The sequence below is a fragment of the Nesoenas mayeri genome (genome assembly GCF_963082525.1).
Source record: "Nesoenas mayeri genome assembly, chromosome: 19".
Classification (NCBI taxonomy): domain Eukaryota; kingdom Metazoa; phylum Chordata; class Aves; order Columbiformes; family Columbidae; genus Nesoenas; species Nesoenas mayeri.
Window position 1 is genome coordinate 9,429,206 of NC_137568.1, and position 14,966 is coordinate 9,444,171.

At 53.6% G+C, this 14,966-nt stretch overlaps 1 protein-coding gene across 1 annotated transcript; it reads left to right on the forward strand.

Moving 5' to 3' along the window:
* Positions 1-9,187: 9,187 nt before the first annotated feature.
* LOC308047949 (cytochrome P450 2C5-like) lies at positions 9,188-14,413 on the forward strand (the record flags this gene model as incomplete). Its single annotated transcript, XM_080356770.1, has 9 exons — positions 9,188-9,364; positions 9,819-9,981; positions 10,891-11,040; positions 11,816-11,976; positions 12,132-12,308; positions 12,396-12,537; positions 12,961-13,148; positions 13,907-14,048; positions 14,220-14,413. The coding sequence occupies 9 exons, from the start codon at positions 9,188-9,190 to the stop codon at positions 14,411-14,413; spliced, it is 1,494 nt and encodes a 497-aa protein (XP_080212896.1).
* Between the last annotated feature and the right edge of the window lie 553 nt (positions 14,414-14,966).

A 14,966-nucleotide genomic window follows, 5' to 3' on the forward strand; every position in this document is an offset into this window, starting at 1 on the left:
AAAGGGCACTTGATTGATTTAACTTCTCTGTAGCTTCTTGGTGTGGAATAAAAATCTCTTAGGCACTGATGCCTGTGACCGGCTTAGCAAAAGCTCCACTAACACTCTCTAAAGGCACCTGCATCCTCCCCATCCTGCATCTGGATCCGACCCCCAGAGACGCCCTCGGAGGGCAGTGCTGCCCGCAGAGCTGTGCCAGCAGCTGCTCTCTCCACAGCAGCAGCCAGGCTCAGGTAGCAAGAGCACTTGCGCAGCCCCTGCACTGGGCTGCGAGATCCACTTTGAAACACTGCTACCCCCAGACAGTTTCCATATGTCCATGTTTCACTCTGCTAAAATGGGCTCAGGAAACCCATGCTCGCTCTTGGACTCTTGAAGCATCTGCTCCATCACAGCCGCTCAACCCTCGGTCTCAATCTTCCTGTTTGTGAAATGGGGCTAGAAAGGTGCTCCCGGGATTTTTACATCCTCTTCTGGGGCTGATGGGACTTTCTGGTAGTCAGCAGCTCCCACAAGTTTCTATGGGCACTGTCAATAACCCCCCCAAAATAAGACGACAGGATGCTGTAGCTGCTATTTCGGTCAGTCCAAACAAATCCCCGAAATAGCGTCTCCCCCGCCAGCTCCAGGGTGATGCTCATTGCAGGCAGGGCATGCTGCCCACCAGGCGTGTGGAGGGCGGCTGATGCACGCTGGACACGGGAGCATTTGTGGGGCACAATTCCTTAAGTAAATGATCAAGCCTCAGCTGTTCTCGTCCCAGCTCTCTGAAAACCCAAGGAAAAAAAAAAGAAAACAATGCTCATCTAACAGAAAGATCTAAGAAATTTTGCGTTAACGGAGAAGAACAAAGCTGCCCTGGGTGGTCCATGCTGGGGGCAGCACTTGCTTGCTCCCCACGTTGTGCTGTGACCCTCTCCTCCCATTCTGCTTGGTGCCATCTGAGGGAATTCCCAAGCTTTGTGGGGTTCTATGTTATTTGTAAAATAATGGTCCTCCCTCCCCGTTATGGTTTTCTCGCAAACCCCACGCCCGCGGGCAGCACCGCAACCCGCCTCCCCGGTCCCTGTTTCGGACAGCTGCCTGAACTGTCTCTCACAAGCTCCTCAAGCCAGACCGAGCTGAGCCCCGCATCCAGCCCCCACCATCTTGGCGTCGTTGAACCTCCAAGATCAGATAGTGTCGGCCCAGATGGGTCAAAGCTAATTAGCATCAAAACAACCCATTTTAGTGGAAAACCATATGATAGTTAACAGCACTGACGTGAACTGGGCACTGGCCCAGTTGCCCCTACCCGCAGGTCCAGCACAGGCTCCTCCTGACCCACATCCATCACTTCATGACCTGACCTGCTCCCAAAATACATCACAAGCAAAGGTCACATCCCACTGAGCCTCTCTTTGGGCTTTGGTGGGTGCTGAGCTTGGGCTATGTGTTGGAGGAAGAGCAATACCTCCTGCTGTGCTGATGACAGCCCTGGGGGCCCAGGGATGCTCTCTCCCAGCAGCGATGAAGCTGATGTCCTTTCTGCAGGGTGATAAATTCCTCTGTGAAAAGGCTTTAATCATATTCCCCTGTTTTCTGTTCCAGGAGGCAGAGATGACAAAGGCCATGGTGGAAGCAGTGCCTTGCAATCCCCACCGCAGGAAAACAGGAGGAAAGGGAGGTGGGGAGCTGGGGAATCATAGAGTCATTTTCTTTGGAAGAGACCCTCAAGATTATCAAGTCCAACCATAACCCACCCCTGGCACTGCCCCATGTCCTCAGAACCTCATCTCTGTCTGTCCAACCCTCCAGGGATGGTGACTCCAGCACTGCCCTGGGCAGCCTGTTCCAATGCCCCACAGCCCTTTGGGGAAGAAATTATTCCCCAGATCCAACCTCAACCTCCCCCGGTGCAACTTGAGGCTGTTTCCTCTCGTCCTATCGCTTGCTGCTTGGGAGAAAAGACCAACCAGACAGCTCCCAGTGACGTCCCATCCCTCATCATTTGGTTTACTGGCACCTGCCTGCAGCAGGCAAGCCCGGCCAAACCCGGCTGGCACCCACCATCCTTACCATCACCAAACCCCTGTGGCTGAGCTGCTGCTGGAACACAAACCTTCATACAACAAAGGGCACTGCTGCCCAAAAAACAGGAAGCACCAGACTCTGATTTCAGGTTTATTCCTGTGCAAGTGTAAATACCAATTTGGACCCAAAGGAGTGCAAAGGAACACATTCCCAAGCAGCAGGGCTTTGCTGCCATGCCTGTGCCGCATCCCTCTGCTCCCCACGCCTGCTCGGATCTGGCTGCTGCCGCCTGGCACACTGCCGTGCCCCGGAGCCATTCGCCGGGGAAGGGCAGCTCTGCTCCACCTGCCATCTGCTCACCTGGCTCCACGGCGCCTGTCCTGCTGTGTCACATATGGCACTGGAGAGGCCCCTTTTTGGACGGGTAACGAGGGATGCTGCTGCTCGGGGCCGTGCCGGTGGCTCCTGCGGAGGTTCCAGCTCATGGGTCCCTTCTGCAGGGAACGTGTCCTGCTCACCTGTGGCTGACGGTGACAGAGATACTGGGGGTTAAATCCCCTGGGAGAGAGACCTGGCTGACACACAGATGTGGCCAGAGCCCCTTGTCCCCACCCCAAAGACATATGGGTTGGTCATGCAAGTGCACAAGGCACAGCGAACCCCACTCTGCCCTCCCTGGCTGGAGGGGAGAGGGAGCCCTGAGCCCCAAACCAGGACCTGTTACCCGGTTAGAGAAACACAGAGAAAGGTTTTTGCTGGCAAATCCCCGACAGAGCTGCTCCCTGTCCCCGGGGAGTGTGCTGTCCCGTCTGCAGGGACACGGTGCCGGTGCCAGGTCGCCCGCCTGGCTCCGAGCTGCGTCTCTCCCAGACGTGCTCGGGCGGGTGCAGCATCGTGCTTGGCTGCATTGAGTGCAAGTGCTGTTTTTCCCCTTTCTTGGAATCAACCTGTATTAATGAGGTTTATAGATGTGGTGAAAACACACGCGCTCAGAGCAGAGGAATGGCGTGCCCTGGGTAAGGATGTGATGTGTTTGCAAGGTGGCAGAGGAGGAGGGAGGGATTTTTTTCTCTGTAATTATTACAGCAGGATGGGAAGATTTCAGGTCAGTGCAGCTGTTCTAAGAAATCCCATGTATTTTACATCCTTTAAGTGATTTTCATAACAACTCACGTCCCCGCTGGGATGCCCATCTCACTAACAGAGAAAATGGGAGCATGGTTAAGGCTCGGCTAATTTTCCATGTGCACAGCACAATATTTCCTCTCTCCAGACATTCTGGATGGTACTTGGGCTCCTGGCATGTTCTCCTTGCCAACCCCCACTGGAAATCATCTTGTTTAACAACAGAGCCATGTTTACAAGGAACTGGGATCAGGACCAGTGCAAGTGGTCCCATTAGAAGCGAGGGTGCAGGGACAACAGCAGGATCCTTTCCGGAGTGATCTGGAGCACAGAATTGCATCTTTTGTCCATAATCCAGACCCAGTACCAGCAGCACAAACTGATCCTCCCTGCTGCAGCCAGCCTTGCTCCCCATGGAATTACAGGGGGAGATTAATGCTGTGTAATTAAGCAAGCGCAGGCCGTACATGGGGCGCCTGGTGCAGCTGTAAGTCCACCACATTCACCCCTTGCTCCTCATGCCCGACCGCAGTCGACACACATCGGACAGGCAGCACGAGGAAGAGGGGGAAGATTAAAAATTACAACATTATAAGAAAGTTAATCACATATTTTTTCAATCACAAGCACGGTTTGAGGTAGTTTCCCATGGTGGGGACGAATTTCCACCCCTCGCTGATTCATCAGGCTCATTTGATTCACCATGTGGCAACAGGGCTGTACGTGCACCCGGAGACCAGGACCACGCTCTGTGTCGCCAGCCAAGTATTAATAGATATTTGGGCTGTCTTTGTGCCTGGCTCACCCAGTTGAGTGACCTTCAGGGCATGCCTGCCTCTGATGTGCATCGCTTTGGAGCAGGCACTTCAAATACAGTCTGCTTTTGTTTGCCTTCTGTGCAAGCTCTGATTAACGGGCAAAACGTCTGTCTCTTTTTTTTGTTTCTGACCACTGGAGGAATGAAAATGAAGACTGGCAGTCCCTGATTAACCATTACCCTTTCCACGGCTGTTCCCAGTCCTGGGATCATGCTCTGCTCTCCTTTGCCACTGCTGTACAGATCACCCGCTGTTGCCACTGTATTAAAAATAAGCCATGGTAGACTAGAAGCAAGTTGATGATGATATTATTGAATGCAAATGGGATTTTTTTAATCTTCTTGCTGGAATTATGTTTTTCTACCTGGCAAGACAGGCAGCAGGAGTACTTGCCCACATCTCCCACTTGCAGCAGGACCTGGAGAAGTCATAGAATCACAGAACAGTTTGGGGTGAAGAGACCTTCCCAGCTCCCCCAGTGCCCCCCCTGCCATGAGCAGGGACATCTGCACCAGCTCAGGTTGCTCAGAGCCCCGTCCAGCCTGGCCTGGGATGTCTCCAGGGATGGTTCATCCACCACCTCTCTGGCCAACCTGGGACAGGCTCTCACCACCCTCAGGGCAACAATTCCTTCCTCACATCCAGCCTGAATCTCCCTCCTTTAGTTTAAAACCATCACCCTCGTCCTATCGCAAAATCTCTGGGACCAAACCAAAACAATTTTATTACTGAAACAAATCAAACCGTAACTCTCCCACACGCTGGGGCAGTTCTGGGTTGTTCAGTGGTGTAAAACTGGATTTTCTTGAGGGATCCCATAGCAAGCCCCAGAAACAATGTCCCAGGAGTGTGAAAGGGGCTTTAGCATCACACTGCCTTGGAGCTATATCCCAGCAAGAGGAGACGACAACGATGACAAATGACATTCGCCCTATAATTACGGCCAGGCTCCGATGCACTGAGTACTGCTGCATTATTAAGAGCAACCAAAAATACTCCCAGCTTAGTCATTAGCTGGCCTGAGCTGCGCAGCAAGCGGCTGCCGGGGCTGTCTCACCCCTGTGCTTACAAGGGGAAAAGGGGAGAGGCTGGAACCGTTCACAGCTGTCTGCACATCCTTCGTTCTGCGCGGGGGAGGCCCCAGGGTGGGCAGAGCACTTCCAGAGCCTTTGGGCTGCTGACGGGGAAAATTGCATTAGGATAATATTAATTGCCTTAGCGTAAGTGTAAGAGCTTACTCTAAGCCAGCAGAGCAGGGGAACCTGCAGTCATAGCTTTGCTTCATACCCATGGTAGGATCTGGGCATCAGCCTTGAAAAATGGCTTCAAAGCGGAGGGTTAGAGGAGGAGGGCATGGAGGTGGGGTGGGCTTTGCAAAGCCCAGGCTGGAATCTCGCACAGCTCCCCACCGGTGCTGCCACCAAGACTGTGTCTGAAAGCCTATGGACCAGAAGTCTCCAGAAATGTTGTTTGACATCTTTATGACATGACACGGATGATGGGGCAGGGTGCACCCCCAGCAAGGGGGCAGATGCCACCACATGGGGAGGAGTGGCTGATGCTGCCATCCCAAGGGACCTGGACAGGCTGAAGAAATGGGCTGAGAGAGACCTGGAGACATTCAGCCAGGGGCTGTGCCCAGTGGTGCCCCTGGGGAGGGACAGCCCCAGGCACCGGGACATGCGGGGGTCACCCAGCTGGAAAGCAGCTTGGCAGAGAAGGCCCCAGGGGTCTTGGAGGACACCAAGCTGACCATGGGCCACGCCTCAAGTTGCACCAGGGGAGGTTGAGGTTGGATCTGGGGAACAATTTCTTCCCCAAAGGGCTGTGGGGCATTGGAACAGGCTGCCCAGGGCAGTGCTGGAGTCACCATCCCTGGAGGGTTGGACAGACAGAGATGAGGTTCTCAGGACAGGGGGCAGTGCCAGGGGTGGGTTATGGTTGAACTTGATGGTCTTGAGGGTCTCTTCCAACCCAAATGATTCTGTGATTCTATGGGCCAGCAATGCACTCTTACAGCAAAAAGGCCACCAGCTTCCTGAGCTGCATCAGGTAGAGGGCAGGGGACAGATCCTGCCCCACTGCTCAGCACTGGGGAGACACATCTGGCTGTTGTGTCCCATGTTGGTCACCCCAGTAGAACAGAGGCATGGACATGCTGGAGCAAGCTCAGCCAAGACTGAAGGCCTGGAGGATCTCTGCGAGGAGAAGAGGCTGAGAGAGCTGGGACCATTCAGCTTGGAGAGGAGGTGGCTCAGGGAGATGGCAGCACCGGTGGGGAGCTGTGCGAGATTCCAGCCTGGGCTTTGCAAAGCCCACCCCACCTCCATGCCTTCCACCCCACACTCTTCACTTTGAAGCCATTTTTCAAGGCTCGTGGCCAGATCCCACCATGGGTATGAAGCGAAGCTATGACTGCAGGTTCCCCTGCTCTGCTGGCTTAGAGTAAGCTCTTAGGCTAAGACAATTAGCTCTGCTCCCCATCCTCCTCTCTGTGATACTGGATGTGTCCCGCTCCTCCCCGCAGTTTTCACACCGTCTGCAGAGAAGCGTTAGCAGAGAGACAGGAACAATCGTTATGATTTCCTCCGGCAGATCTTCCCAGATCTAATAACCCCAGCAGTTTATTGACTTCTCTCACTTCTGCGCTGGCGTGTTTGCTTTGCAGCTTTTCCAAATACACGTCTGCACCAAAAAATACCCCATGAGCATAATTTCTTCTAATTCTTTGATTAGATACATGTACGTTCTGATTCAGCAACACAACCCTTTAATTGAGTGATGCTTTTCCCTGTCTCTTGCAGCCGGGTAGGCAGGAGCCGGCTCCATCATGGCACAGGGACCAGACGTCCCCGCTGTAGCGGGGCCAGCATGGGCTGCTCTGCTCCCCCAGTGCTCTTACATGTTACATTTCTCCATGAGTTTAGTCCCAAAATGTGACTTTGAACTAAAATCCAAAGGCCCTGGCAATCTCTAAATGGATCTTAAAATTTTTTTTAGAAGTCAGAATATTCTCCTTTGTCTTGGTCACGTCACATGTGGGTTTTTTAGCTGACCCTTTCCTACTGTTTCAGATTTTGGGGCAGAAAGGTCTCACCACCTGCTCCTGAAGGGATCCCAAAGCCTTGCAGCATTCTGCTTCGCTACAGACGTGTGAAAGACAGACAAAGTACCAACGATTTTGGGTCCATATGAAGCGGTTTGAGCTCACGTTGGGTCCCAGCTCCCCAGAGTGCTGACACGGCTGCACCAAAGCCCATCTGTGCTCTTCCCTCCTGAGTTGTCTTCAGGAAAAGGGGCATTCAGCTGCTAAAAGTTAAGGTTTTTCCCTTCTTTTTAATGCACACTTGATAAGAGATAGTACAGGGACACAACACTGTGGGTCTTTTGCTTCAGTTTATTCTATAGATTGTGAAGAGAAACCAAAGTTTCATCAAGCAGCTCAAGAAGACAAATGCAACATTTCATCATCCCTGGGAGTTACTTCTTGTTATACTGCTTGTCTGGTAACCTGGACTCACAAATCCCAGGGTGATTTTGTTTTATTTTCTCTATTTTATTATAAAATGTGATATAATATGTATTTTTTTGTAGCATTAGAGCCATTAATCTTTAAAAAACTTGCTGTAGGAATGGGTGTTGCCCTTAAACACTATCGGTGTCCAGGCAGGCGGCCACGGGTTCTGCCTGAGCTCACCCACCAAAGACGAAATTTTACATAGCATTTAAACTTTGCAGCTCCAATTAATCCCCATGGCCATTTATTTTCCTGTTATTCGAGTGATTCCTTTGTATTGTTTGGCTGCCATGGGAAAAAATGGTGTCAGTCACTGCAAGGCTGGTCAAGCGCCTGCCAAAATCCCAGTCACCACGTCACCTTCCTGAGCAAAGTTCCCCACTGCGGGCACCCAAGCCAAGAATTTAGAGAGGTCAGTGGGAAGAGCAGAGACGAGACGTGGTGGGACGGGGTGAACAAGTGAGTCATTGCCAGTTGCTTTTTGGTGATTTGGGAGAGAGTTGGTGCATATGTGTATGGAATTGCAGCGTGGCTGCAGAGAGCATCCCGCAGAGCCCAGCTGGGACGAGCCGGGCTGGCAGCACCCAGCATCCCTGGTCTGACACCCATGAAATGTCCCACTTTGTGGCTAAAAAAGGGTGCAAGTGCAGCTGGTCCTGGCTGTTCCCATCAGCCCTGCCCAAACACAGTCCTGGCTCTGCCAGACCGGACACTGGGGGATGTTGCCTTGCTCTGTTCCAGGTGGACATAATAATTCAGGTTCTAGAATTATTAGTATTCAATACCCTTAGCCAAGGGTCTCCTTCCACTGCAGAGAAATGCATGAACTCGAACCTCCACCCTCTTTTCATCTGTCCCTGTCCTCCAGGAGAAATCCCACCCTTTGCTGGGAACTGGCTTGTGACCAGCTCGCTTGGCCAAGGGCTGCGAGCGCTCCTGACCAGAGGTGTGGCGGCTGAGCTGGTGCCAGATGTGCTCATGTGCAGCCAGATGTGCTAGTGTTTGGAGCGAGATGCTCCAGAGCATCAGAGGAACACTGAAGTGGCTGGAGGAGCCCATGGAAATGTTAACCCCACGCCTGCAACAACCGCAACACCTTGGGCTGATGTTCCTGCAAAATCCAAAAGGAACCTCAGGATCTTTCAGAATAAAATTGTTGTTTTTCCCAGGACTGACCTATTTTCCATCAGAAAGGCATTGGATGGAAAACTGTCACCCAACAAGTACTTGACCAGCTGCACGTGTCCCGCTCCCTGGGCTACCTCAGTTTCCCTTTACAAGAACGTCCCTCTTGCGTCACTGTACTGGTAAGTGAGGCAGTGACAAGATGAGCAATGACCTGGTGGTGACACGTGAGCTTTTGTCAGGGTGGTGCCACCAAAACAGAGCACTGAGCAAAAAGTGATTCAACTGCTCTCCCCCTGGCAGCCCACGGGGTTTTGCAATGTCCTGTGTCAGCTCTTTGACACAACACGTTGGGGGCCGGTATGTGCTTGTCCAAGATAAACCTGAGTCTCTGTGTCACTGACCTTCCGGGGAGGGGTGGGGGACACGCAGATGACCCCAGGGATGCAGGAGGGGCTGTGCCTATACAGAGCGCGAGGCAGCACCAAGGCAGCAGGTCTGGACCTCTCTCTGCTCACCGCTCTGTTGTGATTTTCTCCTTGGAAGGGGATTTTCTTGACTTTTTCCCTGCTCAGTGGCACATAGTGAGATGGATGCTGGATCGGCTGGGGTGCTCGTTACCCTCCTTCTCCTCTCCATCCTGTGGTTCCTGGTCTGGAGAACCAGCAGGGTGAGAAGGCATCTGCCCCCAGGACCAGCCCCATGGCCCATTCTGGGCAACCTATGGCAAAAGGACATTGTGCCCCTCGACAGGACCCATGCGAAGGTAAGAGAGGAGGTGGTGGTGCTGGACCCACTCCCAGCCCCAGCAGGGCAGCAGGAGAGAAAGCAGGAATATCATGTATCAAAAACAAAGGGGAATTGTGTATTTGCCTAAATCCCTGCTACTGGGAGCATAATCACTACTGTTATGGAAGCCCTTCTCCTCCTGTAAGGGACTTGTGGTGCTGACACTAATCCCTCTTGGGGCTGTGGCACTGCCGACATCCAGAGCTGCTTCCTGGGGATGATGCTTTGAACCCTCAAAGTGTCATCGGGATCAGAATCCCGCAGGGACTGGTCTGGGTGGGGGCAGGAGGAGGACACTGGCTTCACGAGAGGTGCTTCCTCTCCCTGCCAGTGCGTTCACCAGCGTTGTGGCCACAAAACCAAATTTAAAATTAAATGGATGTCTGGGATGCAGGACCCTCATCCACAACAGCTTTCCCATCCTCCTGCAGCTCAGCAGCACATACGGCCCCGTCTTCACCATCTGGCTGGGGCTGAAGCCGGCAGTGGTGCTCTGCGGGTACGAGGTGGTGAAGGATGCTCTGCTGGGCCACTCCGAGGAGTTTGGAGGGAGACCTGAAATCCCTCTCCTGGTGCAGCTAACAAAAAACTATGGTAGGTATCTGGAGTTCCTCTAGGCACTTTATTACTCTCTGGGTGAGCACAGGTGTCTAAAAAGGCCACCAGCATCCTGGCTGGTACCAGCATCCTGGCTGGTACCAGCACTGGTGTGGCCAGCAGGACTAGGACAGTGACCGTTTCTGTGCTGGGCACTGGGGAGGTCAAACCTTGAATTCTGGGGGCAGTTTTGGGCCCCTCACACCAAGAAAGGCCTTGAGGTGCTGGAGCGAGTGGAGAGAAGGGAACGGAGCTGGTGAGGGGCTGGAGCACAAGTGTGATGGGAGCGGCTGAGGGACCTGGGGGGTTCAGCTGGAGAACAGGAGCTGAGGGGAGACCTTCTGATCTCTGAACTGCCTGAAAGGAGCTTGGAGCCAGGGGGGTCAGGCTCTGCTCCCCAGGAACAAGCACCAGGACCAGAGGAAACGGCCTCAAGTTGCACCAGGGGAGGTTGAGGTTGGATCTTGGAACAATTTCTTCCCCAAAGGGCTGTGGGGCATTGGAACAGGCTGCCCAGGGCAGTGCTGGAGTCACCATCCCTGGAGGGTTGGACAGACGGACATGAGGTTCTGAGGACATGAGGCAGTGCCAGGGGCGGGTTATGGTTGGACTGGATGATCTTGAGGGTCTCTTTCAATCAAAATGATTCTGTGATTCTCTGATTTAAACACCCATTTCCCACTCTACAAGTCCCTCCAACTATTGACCTCTTGTCTGAGGACAGCATTAGGTCCAGTTAGTCAGTTGCAGCTTTGTTTTGAGCTTTTCAAGGACTCTATGTATGCCCCAGGGTCATGTCCTGCCTCAGTGCCCTGCTGCTCTTCAGCCAAGCTCCAAGCAGGGTCCCTGTTCCCGAGGAGGTTCCGTGGGGTGGGCAGGTGAGTGGTCTCCACTGCCTCCCTCCAGGTTTTGTCTCCAACAATGAGAAGAAGTGGCGGGAGCTGCGGAGGTTCACGCTCAGCACCCTGCGGGACTTCGGGATGGGGAAGAGCTCCATGTCGCAGCGGGTGCAAGAGGAGGCCCAGCACCTGGTGAAACTGCTGGAAAAACTCAAAGGTGACAAGTGTCCTGTCCACTCTGGTCCCCAGCGCAGGTGGAGGACACACAACAGCCTCGTGGGATATGTGTGGTTTCTGGAGCTTTTTGCAAACACTGTTGTGGATGGTTCTTGTAGAGAGGGCTTAGACCATTGCCATCCCACCCAGAGAGGGCAGGAGGGACGTGGTATGGTCATGGCTTGACCCAGGGTGGAAGACCCTGCATGGGGTGGGGGACCACTGAGGAACATTTCATGCCGAAAGAACAGAAATAGAAAACTAAACTGTGTGGCATTGAGAATGCACAAATAAGATACTGCCCTGGTGATGGAGGGTTACTGGGTTAATGTCCTCTTCTCCAACAAAACTGATCTGCTACCAGTGCCACCACCTCTTCTGGGGCTTCCTGAATATCAGAGGAGATGGCGGCTCAGTTGTAGGCTGACCCCTCTGACTTCGATGTGCAGGGCTGGTGAGGGGCTGGTCACCATCTCTGGGGGGCTGGTTGCCACAGGGAGATGCTCTGCAGCCCCCCACATCCCCAGGGCACATCGGTGGGAGCCCAAAGCACCTGCAGGTACCTCTGCTTTCCTCAGTCCCAAGCACTTTAGGAGCAAGGAGGTAGATTTAGGAGCCCACAGTTCAGGAGGGCTTTTTGCTTTGGCTGTTAGACCTGGCAGACTCAACCAGGGCTCAGAGCTCAAAGGGAGGGGGATGAAGGGTGTTTTCTGTGTTGAAGCAGTTAAATAACTGTTGGTCTTTTGATGCCTTTTTTGACCCTTCTTTGGCTTCAGGAAGCACCTTTGTGCCAATGACAATGTTCAGATACGCAGTTTCCAACGTGATCTGCTCTGTTGTCTTTGGGAGCCGTTACAGCTACAGCGACAAGGCCTTTCTGGAGCTACTGAATGTGATCGGGAATTACATCAGCTTTTTCCTCTCCCCTGTTGCCATGGTAGGCATCCTTCTGTGCTCTGTGCCCTCCTGTCCCACATGCTTGGGCGATCAAAGGATGCTACTTTGGCTTTGGTACTACAGCATGGATTTGGGGCAAGGTGTGGGAGGCTCTGTCTAGGCACCTGAGCCCTCCTGTGTCTCCTTCTCCTGCAGATCTACAACACCTTCCCCAACATCATGCACCACCTCCCAGGGCCACACAGGAAAGCCCTGGCCGAGTGCGAGAAGCTGAAGGACTACATCCGAGAAAGAGTGGAGCATCACAAGCTGACGCTGGATCCCAGCTGCCCCCGGGACTACATCGACTGTTTCCTTCTGAGGGCGGAGAAGGTAGAGGTGGTGCCAAGGGGGGTGAGGGCTGCCCTCCAGACCTGCCTGCAGATGGTGCTGAATCCCCTCCCCACCACATCGTTGCAGGGGAAGAGCAGCCCAGACACCATGTACAGCAATGAAGACTTGGTCATGTCGGTATTCAGCCTCTTTGGTGCTGGGACAGTGACCACTAGCAACACCCTGGTCTTTTTCCTCTTGGTCCTGTCAAAATACCCCCATATTCAAGGTAAGGGCAGCAAAATGCAACTGTTTCCCATGCCTGAGGAGGCCATGGTACAGCAAAGGTGCAGACAGAGAGTTCCAGCCCTGGCGGTTCCTGTTCAGGAAGAGACCAAAATCATCCTGCTTGGGTCACCCAAGGGTGATAGCCATCAGATAGAGATATGCACAGGTCAGAGGGTAGTGCTCCCTGTCCTTGCACGTGCAGATGGCCCTGAACTGGCCTACCAGAGATGCCTTGAACCTTGATCTGGGCAGGTGTGTGGACCGAGACTGTTATTTCTGGTCTCTGCCAGGAGTTACACCAGGTTGCTCCCTCTCTGCTAGGTTGTCCTTTGGCTCTAAGACAGGTGCCATGGGGTGCAGTGAGAAACCAAGGGGGTGGCTCTGCATGGCCAAGACTGCAGCTCCATGCCTGTCCTTTCCCCAGCCAAGGTCCAAGAGGAGATTGATGCGGTGGTGGGCACTGGCCGTGCTCCCAGCACGGAGGACAAGCTGAGGATGCCGTACACCAACGCCGTGATCCACGAGCTGCAGCGCTTGCACAAGTCCCGCATCGAGAACTTCCCTCGGATGATGACACAGGACATCGTATTCAGAGGCCACACCATCCCAAAGGTGACGTGGCCCTGGACTCTCGGTGACCCTAAGAGGAGGGGTGGCAGGGAACCTTGAACAAGATTTGCTTTTGCCCCTGGACTATTTGCTCACTTGTGAAGGTCCCAGGTCTTTCCCAATCCTTGGTGTGGAGAGGTGGTGATAACCTTTCACCTGAGGAGCAGAGAACTGCTGCCAGTTCTGCCCACATTCATGTCCCTTACCTGTTCTGGAAAACACCTCTTGTCACCAGGCAGATGTGCAGGGCTGCTGGGGCTGGGAGCTGGGCTTGCCCTGGTGTGGGGCCACGCCAGCCCCCATCTCAGCAGATCATAGAATCATAGAATATTTTGTGTTGAAGGGACCGTCCCAGCTCCCCCAGTGCCCCCCTGCCATGAGCAGGGACATCTGCACCAGCTCAGGTTGCTCAGAGCCCCATCCAGCCTGGCCTGGGATGTCTCCAGGGATGGTTCATCTACCACCTCTCTGGCCAACCTGGGCCAGGCTCTCACCACACTTTGAGCAGTGAGAGGGGTTTTAACATAAATCAATGGGAATAACTCAATAATTTCTGTCTCATGAGCCACACAAAGACTGGCAGGACCATGGAGGCAGTGGAGCCCCATGTTGACTGCCCCTGCCTGGCACAGAGCCACCTCTCCGGGATGCACGCTCAGTCTCCCCCATGCCCACCCGATGCTCCTCATTCAGCTCAGCAGAGCCCGATGCTGCAGCACCTATGTCCCTCCTCACTCCCCTGCCCTGGCCCTCTCCTGCAGGGCACAGCTGTTATTCCGGTGTTTTCTTCTGTGCATATGGATCCGAGTCAGTGGGAAAACCCCAAAGAATTCGACCCAGGCCACTTCTTGGATGAGAAGGGCGAGTTCAGGAAGCGCGAAGCCTTCATGCCTTTCTCAGTAGGTCAGTGCTCAGCCCTGCCTGCAGTGGCTCCACTCTAGGGACCACAGAATTGGTTGGCACCAAAGTTATACCTTTAATATGAGCTTTCTCACCCTTTTATGCCCTTTTTCTCCCCAAATGCTGGGTGAGGCCACCAGCCTGGTGCTCACCCTCTCCTTTCTGTGTCCCCAGGGAAGCGGATGTGCCCTGGCGAGGCGCTGGCCCGCATCGAGCTCTTCCTCTTCCTCACCACGCTGTTGCAGAGCTTCACCTTCCAACTGGCTGTCGAGTACAAGGAAACGGATTTGTTCTCCCTATGGCTCAAGATAGAGAGGGGGGTGATACTGGGCGAGTTCTTTGCTACTCAGCGTATGGTGTCCTCTTAAGCAGAGAGCAGAGGGGAGAAGGAAAGGCTCATCCAGATGCTTTCATTTCTTCCCAAACCAGAGCAAATCGCACAACCACAAGCACTACAGCAGCAACCACCAAGCAGAAGGGTCCATTTGAACTTGTGCTGGATCTGTCAGGCAGCTCTGCCACCACCTCCATGGGCATCCCAGCTGCCAACCCGTGTATAATCACAGAATCATTTTGGCTGGAAGAGACCCTCAAAATCATCAGTTCCAACCATTAACCCACCCCTGGCACTGCCCCATGTGAACTTCATGTCCGTCTGTCCAACCCTCCAGGGATGGTGACTCCAGCACTGCCCTGGGCAGCCTGTTCCAATGCCCCACAGCCCTTCCTATGAAGAAATTTTTCTTAATATCCAATTTTCCCTCCTTCATCCCAGTAACATCCAGAAGACAGCACTAGTGTTCCTCCTCTCGTATCTACGGGCTCTGGTTGAGCCTCTGGCTCATTGTGGAGTCTGTGGTTCCCCAGCTCAGCTGGGTGCTCCCTCCTTTTGGTACTTCTGCAATAAAAACAACCATCCCA